Source organism: Peromyscus leucopus, unplaced genomic scaffold (assembly GCF_004664715.2).
Source record: "Peromyscus leucopus breed LL Stock unplaced genomic scaffold, UCI_PerLeu_2.1 scaffold_244, whole genome shotgun sequence".
Taxonomy (NCBI): domain Eukaryota; kingdom Metazoa; phylum Chordata; class Mammalia; order Rodentia; family Cricetidae; genus Peromyscus; species Peromyscus leucopus.
The window spans coordinates 278712-293358 of NW_023505117.1; the positions used below are offsets into that span (position 1 = coordinate 278712).

A 14647-nucleotide genomic window follows, 5' to 3' on the forward strand; every position below is an offset into this window, starting at 1 on the left:
AAAGGGCAATGGCTGATTCGAGAAAGACTCTGGGAACGGACCGTGTCCGACTTGACTTGTCTCAGCTGGGTCTTTGTCAGGTGGTCAGCTCTGGCAGGGTGAGGTGTTCGGTAGAGGTAAAAATGAAATGATAAACTTGTAACACAACCAAACGCCAACACTGCCCAGCCAGTGCCAAAAAGAGCCCGAGCTTCTCAGGGGACATGTCCTGGGGGATTCAGAGACTGGGCGCTTCCCACAGCCGTGGACAGGAGAGAAGGGAAGGAGAGCTGGCTGCTGGTGTCCCAGAGCAGAGGCACAGAGCCTTGAATGAGTGACCCTGCCACCCTGCCTTGCCTGGCATACACAGACGATGGCATAAATGGCTGCATATAATGTGCTCAGAACTGGAAAGGAGTTCCGGCCTAAAGTCTCCAAGGATGTGTCTCAGAAGCCCAATGGGGGAGTCCTGAGGTCACCTCCATCCATGCAGAATGCAGTCAAGAAGGCAGCCCCTTCTGCTCTAGGTCTTTCTGGGTTTTCAGAAACTCTGCTGCTAGGTTAGCCTGAAAAACGGGCCAGTATCCAGGCAGTAGGGTAGAGAATGGTTCTGTCAGGGCTTGCCTTTGATCACACTCTTGCCCAGAGCTCCTGCACACAGAAGGCTGGCTCAAGGAGGTGGAGGTAGGCGGGTCTTTCTCCTTCCTGACTCACACAAATAAAGCTGTATCCATGCAAGGAGCCCATGACAGGCTCTGCACCTCCCACTTACAGGTAGCTAGAAGCATAATGTTCTTTCTGTCTAGGAAGAATTTTTGTAGTTCAGACATTGTTTGTGAAGAGACACTAGCCGACTTGAGCATGCCTCTGGCAGGCCTTGCCCTCCCCCATTCCCTCAGCCTTGCTAGAAACCGTTAGACTACATTCCTAAAGCTAGTCACCAAGTCCATTCCCTTCCTTGGCCACTCCCTCCTCTACTGGACCTGACTACTAAGTCCAGCTATCGAAAGATTAAGGTCCAGCAATCAAAAGTCCCTTGCCGCACTAATTAGCGTGCCCAGTCAAAATCAAAAACACTCATCCTTTTAAAATGTCATTTCTTATGTGCACATCTGTCTCCCCTCTATCCAGAGACAGTTTTGCTGTCAACCCCCACCCACCATCTGGGCAAATACCCTCCCCCCTCCTATTCCCTCTCCTCTTCCTCTGTCTCCTGTCTTTGTCTCGTATTCCTGCCTCTGTCCCACTGCGGCACATACATCTCCTTTGTGCCGAGCACTTGCCTTGGGGTCTTGAGCTGGCCGCTTTCTTTTCAGTCTGAGCTCTCAGCTCCGCTTTCATGTGTGCCTTGTGCACAATCCAGCAGACACTCTTCATCTGGCCACAGAGCTGCACCCAGTCAAGTTTTAGGGCACCGGTTACAGAAGACTCTACACGTTGACCTTCCTGCTTTTTATCTTATCCAAATACCAGCCAGGTGTCTTACTTTTCTATTGTCACGATGAGACATCATGACAAGGCAACTTACAGGAGAAAGAATTCATTTGGAGCTTTACAGCTCCAGAGGTTGAGTCCATGACCACCATGATAGGGAGCAATGGCGGCAGGCAGGCAGGCACGGTGCTGGAGCAGTAGCTGAGAGTTCTCATCTTGAGACAACCACAGGACAGAGTGGGAGCAAGAGCGAGAGTGAGAGCTGGGTGGGGGATGGGGGTGGGGAGGTGGGAACAGGAGAAGAAGCTCCTGTTAGGGAATAGTTTCTGCTTTAGAAACCTCAAAGCTGCCCCAGTGACACACCTCCTCCAACAAGCCACACCTCCTAATCCTTCCCAAACAGTTCCACCAACTGGGGGCCCCAAGTATTCAAATATATGGAGCCTATGGAGGCCATTCTCATTCAAACCACCACATAAGGCTATACCTGCTTAACTTCTGAGAGAGCTGAGATCAGGTACACTGTGTGCATGTGTGCATGCCTGTATGTGTGTGTACAGCAGTGATTCTTCAGGGAGCATGCCCATGATGCTAGCCTGCGTGGGACAGGGAGGCAGACATAAAAAGAGAAGCATTATCTAAATCAAGCCAGGGACGCTCTAGGCTTAGTGGCCATGACAACTGCATAAAGGCCTGTGTGATGTTCTTTAAATTAAAATAGTAGTAATAAAAACCTTTATTTCTGTGATCTCGGGTGTCTCAAGCTGAGAATCCTTAATCAGAAGAGGAAAAATCAACAGCCACTGTGCAGCAGCCGTAAGAACTCAAGCCAACATGTTTCCTAGGAGAACCCAGAGTCACCTCAGCGTCCTCCTCTCCAGTGTTTTGCAAGTGCCAATATCAATGTCCGAGCAGCGGGGAGGGTGGGCGGGCAGGGAGGAAGGGAGAAGTCGTTCACTTGTGGCCTGACCAGAAAAACAATGTCTGGAGAGTTGTTTAATGGACAGCTTTCATGCTGTGGTCCATCTGCACAAATGTGTTCCTGAATGTCACTTTCTCTCTCTGCTGGAACACACTCGGGTGGGGGTGGGAGTCCACTCAGCCTCACCAGGCAACAGTTTATTACAGGCCACCCTGATTTACCATGGGGCAACGCACTGTGCTTACAGATCTGAAAGGCAGCAGAATAGAGAAGATGCTCAGAGTCCTATAACTTCTTCTTCTCTAGGGTTTCCTCTCTGTGGACACCAGGCTGTGCTGTTCCACTTCTCATGGGTTTTGGATGCTTTTGTCTTTAGTAAGACCCAGCTGATTGAGAAGTTCTAAGGGTTGAACTCATGTCTTATGGAGCAGCTTTTTCTGTCTTTGAAGTTGGTGGTAAAACCAGAAGCTGGGCTGTGGCTCACCAATCTTGGAAGAGGAAATACAAGGATTTGAGATAAGTCAAACTGGAAACAATAAAGCCAATTTGGAAAACAAGATGCTTTGACTGTTTTTTTGTCCTCTCAGGGTGATCAGCTATTCAAGGGGGTCCGCTGGTCAAAACTGTCTTAGCTTGGGTACATAAAAACCTGCAAAGATGGAATGCCAAAGGCAAGGGGTGTATAATGACGCCTTAGTCATTGAAGATCTCGCCTTGCAAGCATGAAGACCCAAGTTCAATCCTAAAACCATGATAAAATTGTTTTTAAGTTAGAACACAATTTCTAAAAGCCAGGTTTGGTGGCACACACTTGTAACCCCAGCACTAGAAAGGCAGAGGCATGTGGAACTTTGGGACTCTTGTAGTCCTTAGCCTAACCTACTGGTGAGCTCCAGACCAGTGAAAGATCCTGACTCAGACAAAAAGCAAGGTCGATGGTACCTGAGGAAAGACACCTGAGATTGTCCTCTGGCCCTTACGCACACATATGTGCACACACACATATGCACATGTGTGCATACACATGGGCACATATGTGCAGGTGTGCACATACCTAAACACATATACATATAAATGCACAAGGAAAAAGGAAGGAAATGAAAGAAAGAGAAGAGAGAAAGAAAGAAAAAGAGAGAGAGAAAGAGAGAGAGAGAGAGAGAGAAAGAAAGAAAGAAAGAAAGAAAGAAAGAAAGAAAGAAAGAAAGAAAGAAAGAAAGAAAGAGGCAAATTCAAAAGAGAGGGAGACTCCTGGCCTTTGGCCACTGCCTTCTGTCCCTCACCCCCAACTCTCACCCCAGGTAAGCCTCCTGCTGCTGGGTTGCTATGCAGCAGCCCAGAACACAGCACCTGGGGTTAAGCAGAGTGGCTCTAACAGGAGACTGTGTTCCCTGCACCACTGGTTGCCTTTTATAATGATTTGTCTCTTGCTGTTATTAATAATTTATCACAAATTATTATCACAATAATGATCACAAATGAGATATAACTGTAAAATAAGTGATAGCAAATATAAAAGCATAGAATCCCCACAAGTTTATTTTCCTAAACTTTGGAAGTGAGACAGCCCAAATCAGCCCTATTGGTTGTTAAGTGTTGGTAGGGCTTGTTCATTCTGAAGGCACCCTCTAGCTCCGGGGATGCCTCACTACTTGGCTAGTGGCTCTTTCCTTGCATGGACCCCAGCCCTTCCGTCCTCAGAGCTCCAGCTGCTCATTCTGATCTCTGTCTCTCTTTTACAAGGACATTTGCAATAATCAGTCCCTTCTGTTTGGATAATTCAGGATACTCGATCCACCTCAAGATCTTTAATTTAATAAAATAATCAGAGTCTCTTTTGTTAGGCAAGTACAGTAATGCTCACAGGTGCTGGGATTAGGTGAACATCTTTGGGAGGCTGTTCATTTTCAGCTATCTATATCTGGTACCACAAGATATTCTAGTCCTCATGAACTTGACTTGATCATCATTGAAACGTGGTTCTAACAGCTCAGTGACTGAGGCTAATTTGGCATGGCTGCTGTTTCCAGATCCTTTGCCTGCTACTCTCTGTTACAAGGAGATTGTGTCTTGCCCGGTGGCTTCCTGGTTTCAGAAGGACTCCAGTTACACAGAATCCCCAAGTGGAGGGACATGGCAGTTTCTTTCTGTAAAGAAGAATAGCACTGCTTTTCCAAGGGGTGTTTATCAAGCAGCCACTATGCAGAATAAGACACTTCTTCCCTTCAGCAGCTGGTGATCCAAAGGAGAGAGCCTGTTACTTCATCTAGTATCTCTACCTGCCCAGGAAATTCATAAATGTAGAGAGCACCTGTAGCCTAGGGCTGGAGGAAGGAAGGGCTTTATGGATGCCGGAGTCTTGAAAGATAGATTGAGACTTTAGCAGAAGGTTGCAGAGGGGTGATATTATGTCGGGGAATTAACATTCAAAGAACAATCATCAGAAGTGTGGGGAAGGAGTGCACAGCTAAGAGATGTTCCCAATGGAAGGGCAGGTCTTCTAACAGACAGTCGTGGAGGTCATATTGGAAAGTACGTAAAGTTGAAAGAGAGTTGGTCACATGGAGATAAAGCATTGAACTGTTAACTGGAGCTGAGGCGAGAGGGTAGAGGTGATGCAGAATCCTGAGAAGTTGCAGCAGCTAGAGGAAGAAGTGGGAAGCCTCCAGGATATTGTGATATTAAGTCAGTCTGAACTGTCCATCCTGAGGAGGCACTCTCCGGCCTTCTGTCTGCTCCTGCTTGACTCTGCCTCCTCACTTTCTCCATCCTCTTTGATCTGTCTCCTCCTTGGAACATGATGTTCAACCAAAAGACATTGCCGGATATGGCCAGGTGGAAACCCTGGGGTCGATCTCTCTATGGTCCTATTTGTGTGTGGTTTAGCCTGCTGCCCAGGGGCTGTCTCTAGCCAGAGTTGGCACTGAATAGACTCATGCCACACAAGATGCCAGCACATGATGAATATTCTTTTGGGTGGGGCGAAGGGCATTGTCTGTGTGTTAATTTATTTGTCATTTGGCAAAAAAATAGTGAGCACTGCTCTAGCCCATGTCTTGGGTTATGATATGGATTAGAGGCCCCTGGCATTAGTCCAGAGGGAGGGTCAGACATTGATGACAAGATTGCACTAAAGAATGAAGATTAGGATGACAGCAAGCTGTGCAGAAGGCCTTGATGTCATCAAAGGTTTGTCACAGGAAAGTGACTTAGTCAGAGGAGGATGGCTGGGGAAAGCTTTTGAGAGGTTTCCTCTCATGCTCCTCAGTCAGCTTGCCATCACTCCAGAGGGTGCCATGCTCCATCCCACCGGCAGGGGTCCTCTTGGTTGGGTTCACCATGATCTAACCTGAGTGGATGCTCACTCACACAAACACTTTCAGTTTCACTTAGAGCTGCCAAGAGGGAGAACTTAGTCTGGGCTTTCTCCGTCCTCAGTGCCTGGAACCACACTCAAAACAAATTGTTGATGGGTTGATCTGCAACTTATCTGAATAAGCAGAGTGAGGTGCCGGCACTAGGGTCTATAGAAAGTGGGAGGCATCAACATGTAAAGGGTTTGGGGGAACAGAGAGGGATCCAGGCCAAGGCTGTATCGTGCATGATCCATGCAGAGCATGTGTGGCACATTTGAGGGAGCTTAGAGATATTGCAGAACAACCAGAGGTACCCAACATTGACTACAGTGGACCCTGGAGCAGAACAAAATGGTTGTGAGAGGGATGTATGAGCAGCAAGCAGTTAGCATTGGGGGTATCTTGAGGACACATAGTCCTTATTTGTCTCAAATGTGGATCTAGTATAATTGTAATACTTTATTGTAAATGGATGTTTCTCTTTCCTGACCACCTGGTCCCAAATAACTGACTCAGAGGCTGAATATGAATTATAAAATGCTTGGCCAGTAGCTCAGGCTTATTACTAACTAGCTCTTACATTTTTGGTTAACCCATATTCCTTATTTATGCTTTGACATGTGGCAGTACCTTTATTAGCATGGCATGTTCATCTCTTGCTCCCTCTGTGTCTGGCTGACTACTCCTGACTCTGCCTTATCCTTCCATCATTCTTAATTTGGTTGCCTTGCCTATATTTCTGCCTGGCTACTGGCCAATCAGCATTTTATTAAAACCAGTTGAGTGAAAAATCTTTACATTGTACAAGAGCATTATTCCACAGCACTTATCATTATCGTCATCATCATCATCATCATCATCATCATCATCATCTCCTAAATGTTTGGATTATCATTATGCCTGGCTCTGTTATTATTGTTTTATTTTTAATAAAAAATATGTACTCATACTGGGTGGTGATGGCACATGCCTTTAATCTCAGCATTTGGGAGGCAGAGGCAGGCAGAAATCCAAGTTCGAGGCCAGCTTGGTCTACAGAGTGAGTTACAGGAGAGCCAGGGCTACAAAGAAAAGCCCTGCCTCAAAATAAAATAAAATAAATATGTATTCGTTTGTACATATGTGTACATCCTTGCATGAGCCTATGTATGCCATGTATGTGCAGGTGCTCAGGGAGGCAGTGGATACTGGGTCCCCTTGGAGCTGGAGATATAAATAGTTGTGAGTCACCTGAAGTACCTACTGGGAATAAAACCTGGGTTCTCTGGGAAGACAGTAAGTGAAACCATCTTTCCAGCCCCTCTCCCTTTTTTAGACATTTTTTATTATGTAGCTCTGACAGGTCTACCTAGAACTCAGTATGTAGAATAGGCTGGCCTAGAACTCAAGAGATCCTGCCTCTGTGTCCTAAGTACCAGGATTAAAAGTGTGTGCTACCATCCTGGCTCATCATCATCTTCTTCTTCTTCAACCTGAGGTAAGACTCAGGCTGCACTCAGACTCCTTCTTCCTCTTCCTCGTCTTTGTCTTCTTCTTCTTCCTCCTCCTCCTCCTCCTCTTCATCATCATCATTTTCAATCTGAGAGACATCCCAGGCTGCAACTCAGACTCCTCTGCTGTAATGGTGCTTGGATGACAGGGCATCTCACATGCACGGTTCCTATGCTTCTAACTTACAGTGTTAAGGTGATAATTAAATGATTATTACCTGTCAAAGTGCAAAGCCTATATGCATCATTAACTGGTTATGATGGAGTATCAATTATTACCTAGGATATTGATTTTGCCACACACTTAAGCAATAGTGAAAGAAAACTTCTAAGAATGTTGTAAGCATCTCTGGAGGAAGAATAAACTAAGAAAACCACTTTCAGGTGTACCAACCTGTAGTGAGAGGTGGGTTCTCCAAAGTCATGGCTCTGTGACCACCCCCAGATATCTGCAGATGACTGCTCTGGGCTTCCCGCTCCTGATGCAGAATCAGGCCTGGATGGTACCTGTGTCCTCACAGCAGCGGCTGGGGAACAGTGGGCACGGTCAGTATTGCACCTAACATTTTCCAGGCTTTCAAAGCATCTGCATTTAAGTGACAGCCAGCTGTTTGCAATAGGACAGTCAGGTCATCCGATTTACAGGTGGCTTTTACTTTATCAAGTGAGTCAGGCTCAATTGAACTTGAAGGAGGCTGAATTTGGTCCTAAATGAACCCTTGCATGTCATAGTACGTTCAAATTTATCACCACCACCCTTGCCTGTTTCCGTATGTAACACTGCACTTAAAAGACGGTGACCTGGAGACGGTCCTACCCCTTTTATGTTGGTGATCAAGGCTGAGTTTCTCAGAGCCAACCTCACACCCCCTCATTCCTACCAGGGATCTGCCGGTATGCACGACTTTGGCCACACGGTGGCGCTCCGAGCCTAACAATTCCCGCTTCGCGATGGCTGAAAATTTAAAATGCAAACTGAAGAGAGATCTGGGTAGAGTGGGTGCGCGTCCGCAGGGAGGCGATCTGGATTCGTGAGTGGGTGGCCTCTCTGAGGAAAATGTCTATGTTCTCGCTGGTTTCCTGGGTCCCAAGAGAAGGTTCTGATGTAAAATGAAACGGCTAGGTGCTGAAACCCAAACCTTAGACCACAAGCAAATCAAATCTCCATCTTCCCTTGTGCTAGATGAGGGAAAACAGACGAGTAAGACCCGATGGTGGACTTTGCTAGAGAAGGGATATCATCTGACTCCCTAAGTTTTTACTGAAGAAGAGAGGGGTCAGTTCCAGCTCTGACCCCTGCCAATGTGGGAGCCTCAAGAAAGTCTCTCTTTTTTTCTGTACCTCTGTTTTTATCTTTCGGGGGGTGTGTGTTAACGGCAACTTTACAGGGTCATAGCGAGGAGGAAAGGAAATGACGCAGAACCTCAGGACATTGCTCATATGCATTGGTGCAAAACTGGCAGTTTCGTGTGATTTATCCTAAATCCAGCGGAGTGCGCTGGGCCAGGTGATGGGCGGGGTGTGGTAAAAAATCAAAGGATGTTTTCCACAGCCGCTGTGACCAGTCTAAAGCACCTGGTGGCTGTGGGCATTTAGGGAATCGGACTGCTTGGTCTGCCGGCGTGGGTTCCCTGGCTTCTGCATGCTGAATTAATAACTATGGGAAAAAAAAAAAACTGAAAGAAATCTGGTGCCTTCGGTCTGGAGCATTGGTTCTTACTCATTTGTTTGTTTTTGAGACCGGATCTTCCTGACTTGAGCTCCTCATCCTCCTGCCTCAGCCATCCTGCTGGTGAGATAACAAGCCCCAATCACAACACCGTCTTCTGACATATCTTTTGGTTTTGAGACAGGCTCTGGTTCTGTTTCCCAGTCTATTGTGGAACAATCTCCCACCTCAGCTTCCCAACTAGCTAGGGCCGCCAGCCAGTCCCATGGTGCCCGGCTCGAAATTCTGGCTTTAACTCCAGCTGTACCTCCAGCCTGGTCATCCCCACTGGAGCCACCTTGAGGTGTCAGGCACACCGGGGGAGGAGGCCAAGCAGCACACAACGCTACACAGACGCAAATGCGAAGCACTCAACAAAACCACGTAAGGGTGGGGTTTCTGGGCTGGTGCTTGCCCTTTCGACATCTCTCTCATTCATGTCCTTAAACAATAGCCAAAGCTTACTTCAGTGTGTGGCATCTTGCCTTTCCTTACTGTCCTGCCTACAATGAAAGTTTGTTTCCTATTGCACAGGACACTACAGTTATTGTGCTGGGTCAGCATACAGCGCATCAGAAGGGCAGCTGACGAAGCTGTGTCTACGAATGTCTGCCTAATTGGGAGGACGATGTCTGGACTGAGTGTACTGGAGATGAGCTAAAAGTTAAAACGGCAGACACAGCGGAAGGCGTGCTGTATGACCTGACGTGTGTGGAGTCTGAGAGCAAGCAAAACCATCTCCAGGTTCAGGCAAGAGAACAGTGGAAGCTGGGGGCCAGCTGGCAGAGAAGGGGCACCAAGGGAACCTGCTTGATAATAGAGACATGCTGTCTATATTGGGGTTTGAGTGGGGCCAGCATATACATTTGCCAGAATTCATGGGACTGTTCACTTTAGAGCAACAAAGACAGCCATAAAAAATGTCCCTCAAAACAGTGGTCCCAGAGTATACAGGAAAGCCCATGATGTCATGGGAAAGGAAGGGGTCTTTCCATACAGTCACAAGTCCTTCTTGGCTGCTTATACAACTGAAAAACATATGAAATGTCAGCTAATCTTCCAGACAGCTTCGAAACCCAGGGACGGCTTTCTTCATGCACACACGGTCTGTGTCTTTTCAGATGTTTACAGAGTATTTACAAAGAGTCGTCCTTTGGGTGACAGTCGTAATTAGGGAAACTGGCAGAGAAAATTAACACATACCATAAAAGAGGGATAATTAGTCCTCTGCCATATACAATATTATTATCAAATGGTATTCACCCTGGAATCCAATTGGTTCATGCACACTGGCCTCGTAGGGAAGCTCCTCCCTTCCACATCACTCTGGTTATGAAGCTGCCACGTTCCATGGATGATGGGCCATATGGTACTTAACATCAGAATGAAAATGAGCTTGTGCTTTTTGTGTGAGATGCTAAAATTTATTAGAAAATCAGAAAGCCTAATTTCCACCAAGTTCCTGAGACCTACCATCTGCTTCGTGAAAAAAAGAAAGGGGGAGTTGTTGTGGGTTTTTTTTTTTTTAACCATTTACTTATTGTGAAGTGTGAGCGTTTGTATGTGTTTGAAAAAACAGAGTGGGGGTTTTGAGCTGTAAGGGGGAGCCAGAGCAAGCCTATTTGGCAGAACCAAAAGAGAGAGCTGTCAGCTGAATGTGGTGGGAAGGGTTTGGGTAGCGTAATTATGGAAATCATCTATTCTGGAGGCTGTTTCTCATGACCACATGTCCCCTCCACATAGGACCAGCACAGGGTCTTCTAGCTTTTGCAAACATGCACCATCACTGTTTTGGAGTGAAGAGGGGCTTCCCTCAATCCTGGTGTCTCTGAGGGTCTGGCCTCTCCATAGGGTAGATGGAGTGAGTGAAGGGGGGGGGGCAGGAGCTGGAGAAAGCCAATGATGGAGACACCGGGAAAGCTTTCTCAGGGAAGCTGCAGCTGGGTGGGAGAGGGCTCTGGAAAGGAGAATGTGAGGGGTGCCCTTTGCCAAGCTAGAGCTCCTGGGACCGATGGCCAGGGGACTTCAGGAGAGCACCTGGTCTGTCTGGACAGATGTCCTTGAACCATCTCAGTCTCCTCATGGTCAAGGTCTTGTGTCAACCACGAGTCACATTTCAGTGGCCGCCTTGGACCTCCACACTCTGTGTCAGGAGGGTCCACGTCCTCCTCCTTCAGTTTATCGCGCTTATTTATTCAGCCTCTAGTGTTTGCACCACAGCGGCCAGGTCCGCTGGAACAGCCTCAGGTGACACTCACGGGATCTGGTTAGTGGCTGCGTTTCTCATCTGTGACCCCAAGAAATACTCAGGCAGTAGACTTCAGGCAACAGCTTACCTGGGCCTCAGCATTGCTGTGATTCATCGGGAGAACGGAGTTTCCAGGCCCCAGCAGAGTCCACATTGAGAGCATCACGGGGTCAAGTGCTGGTCAAGGCAGGCATTTCTTGGATGTCATCCGAAGGGAGTTAATTAGAGGCCTCCCAGGAGACAATCTCCTGTAAGAGGCAGTCTTCCTGAGGGATGCAGGGGGTCTCTTGAAGCCAAGTTCAGGATTCTGGGAATACACTTGTGATTGGCTTCCACAAACAGGCCTGCTGTCCCAGTCCCTGGCCTCCTCGGGCCTCAAACATGCTGTGTGGAAAGCGGGTTTGTCAAACAGCAGGCAGGAATTTCGGCATCTGTTTCTCAGAATGAACCAGGCACGCCTTTGATCCCAGGACTCTGGAGCCAGAGACAGGAGGATCTCTGTGACTCCAAGGCCAGTCTGGTCAACATAGTGAGTTCCAGGACAGCTGGGGCTACATAAAGATCCTGTCTCAAGAGAAAGAAAGCAAAAAACAAACAAATAAACAAAACAAACAAACAAACAAACAAAACCAAAAAATAAACACCAGAGACCTTCTGGGGAGGGAAGGTCATGCACAGCAGAATCGGTACGAAGAGTCACCAGTTGCCATAGTCCTGAGGGTCTGGCAGGGCTGGGACACTCTTTTCCTTCAAGTCCCCCAACTTGCCACGCACGGGTGGCAAGGCAGTACAGCCAGCCTCCTGGAGTTCTGCTCGTCTCTGCCGTGTGGGCTACAGCCTCCACGGGGAGAGCATGGCAGACGGCTGTTGTGTTGACACCTCCGGGGGATGCCTCAGGCTTCACACTCAAGTCCTGAGAGCTTAGCATTGGAGATGTGCACCCCCTGGGGTGCCAGGTGCCAAGTCCCACCTGCTCCCAACAGAGTCAGCCCGGCCTTTTACTCCCTAGGCAGGGTTCAGCAGGAGGTTTGGTTAGTTCCCAACTTCATTGGGGAAGAGCTCGTCTGTTTCAAGACATCTTCCAGAGACTCAGTAAGCCAGCTGGGACACCGGATGTACGCAGCCCGGGCCTGGAGACACCTCGCTGGACATCATGGTAAGCAGCTGCCAGTGGCATCTATTCTGCTGGGACAAAGCCTCCCTGGCACCAGGTGTGGGTAACTTTACTCAAGATTTTGACAGAACGATCACCAAAGCAATACGACTCTAGATAGTTTTTGAAAGTCTAGGTGTGGAATTTCAAAAGAAAACTAATTGCAGTTTCCAGGGCCTATCGAGTTAAAAGTCAGGCAAGCTTCATGAGTCATAGAAACACTCTTTACCTTCCTAAGCCTATTACTTTTCAAGGTCAAGCTATCTGCTTGGCTCTTTTCTTTGGCACTGTGTGTGGTCATGGTATCACTTTGCATCTTCAGGTTCTGTGTGTCCACCTAGCCTGGATATCTTGTTATAACTTAAAAAAAAAAAGTCAATTTAGAGCTGTAATTCTTCCTTCCAGAAGAATCCTGAAGTGAGCAGGAGGGATCTCACTGTAGTAGCTGCCCCGAGCAGCATTGGCCAGGAGCTAGGAGGATGAAGGGTAGGTTTTCAGCAGAAATGGGGATGTTTGCATAATTTCAAATGATCTTTAGCAAACATTTAGTAAATGCTGAGGAAAGTATGGTAGGCTTAAAGTAGAGAATCCTGGCAGACACTGCCTCAGCACAGTGTTCAGTGTGAAGCACCTCAGCCATCCTTATGATAGACCGGCACAGATGGGGTCCCGGAGAGCTAAGGGGATGTTAGCAGAGCAAACACACAAAACCACCCTAAGGTTGGCTTTCAGCTCCCCACCTTAGCTGACACTGCACTGTAGGAGAGGAACTCCTTAATGCTGCGAGATGCTTCAGTTAAGGAAGCCGTCAACAAGCGAAGCTGGACGGGGCTCCAGGAGCACGGGCATCCCTTCTGAAAGTTTAAAATCCCGTGACTTGTTTAGAATGTAACAAGATATGTACACGTGTGTATACGTGTGTGTGTGACATGTAATATATTTAAAAAAAAAATCAAGAATTGGTGGGTTGGCATCAGAGTCAGCAGTAGGTAAACGGGAATGTTCTCTTCTAAATGAGTCACTGGTATTGGTGAAATTATTAAGGCCACTCCACATAGTTAAAAGGGAGGTTTATTTTGTGGGGTAACTCACAAGTGAAGGGATAGGTAACAGGGTCTGGGAAAGGTGTAGCACAGTCACAGAGTTCTCTGGAGAACTCTGCTCGGTTTGCCTCCAGCATCCAGGGTCCAGGAACCAAGAGAGACAGCGCATCTGGATCTCGGGTCTTCAGGGTCCTCTCTCCGCCCACCTTGTAGGCGTGACCATTGCCGAAGCCTCAATGGGGGTTGGAACTTCCAGATCAAAGCTGGAATGGCTACCCACTACACACTGCCTCACTGCTAACATGACTTTAAAGTTTCTCCTCTTACAGTTTTATTCTTAAGTATAATTCTCTGATTTTTATTGAAAACCTTTTAAAAACGCTCCTATATTGAAATAAGGGCGCCAGAGCTGGAAAGCAGCTCCATACAGGGCTGGCCTAGCACACACGAACCCCCAGTTTTGGTTCCCAGCACCCCATAAAGAAGGCCCGTACCTCTAACAGAATCACTCAGAAGGTAGGTGGAAGGTTTGGAAGTTCAAGATCAGCCTTGGCAACATGGTGAGTTCAAGGCTATCATGGAATACTATAAGAAATTCTGTCTCAAGAATACAAATAAAAAATAAAGTGTTTCTTTAAACTGAAAATTCATACAATATATTCTGATCATGGTTTCCCCTCCCTCTTCTCTTCCCAGATCCTTCCCACCTCCCTGCCCATCCAACTCTACACCCATCTCTCTCTCTCTCTCTCTCTCTCTCTCTCTCTCTCTCTCTCTCTCACTTTAGAAAACAAACAGGCAAATAAAACAAACATAACAAAAGAAAAAGAAAATCACCAGAAACACACACACACACACACACACACACACACACACACACACGCACATGCACATGCACTCAAAACGTATAAAACACAAAATTAGGAACTGTAATATATAAACAAAAGAGAAGAAAGGTTAAAAATGTCCAAACAAAGCAATATGGGGAAAAAAACACCATTGTGTTTGTTTTGTGTTGGCCATCTACTGGTAGGCATGGGCCTGCCCTTAATTTCGGTTAATATATCCAAGAATACTCCAATAGAGAAAGTGGTTTTTTTTTTTGTTTGTTTGTTTTTGCAAATTGTTGTTGATTAGAGATACCTTCTTGGTTAGGGATGGGAGCTTGTGTCTACTTTCTCCTCTCAGCCCTGGGACAAAAAGTAAAACTTTTTGTTGCTGTTGTTGTTTTTTGAGAGGGTTTCTCTGTGTAACAGTCCTGGCTGTCCTGGAACTCACTTTGTAGACCAGGCTGGCCTTGAACTCCCAGAAATTCAC

At 47.1% G+C, this 14647-nt stretch overlaps 1 protein-coding gene across 1 annotated transcript in view; it reads left to right on the plus strand.

Moving 5' to 3' along the window:
• The first annotated feature begins 8 nt into the window (after nucleotides 1-8).
• LOC114693872 (guanylate cyclase soluble subunit beta-2-like) overlaps nucleotides 9-14647 on the plus strand; it is a 92305-nt gene continuing 77666 nt past the window's right edge. The window contains 2 exon segments of the mRNA XM_028870430.1: nucleotides 9-98; nucleotides 12258-12290. Coding sequence (XP_028726263.1) covers nucleotides 9-98; nucleotides 12258-12290 — 123 coding nt within the window.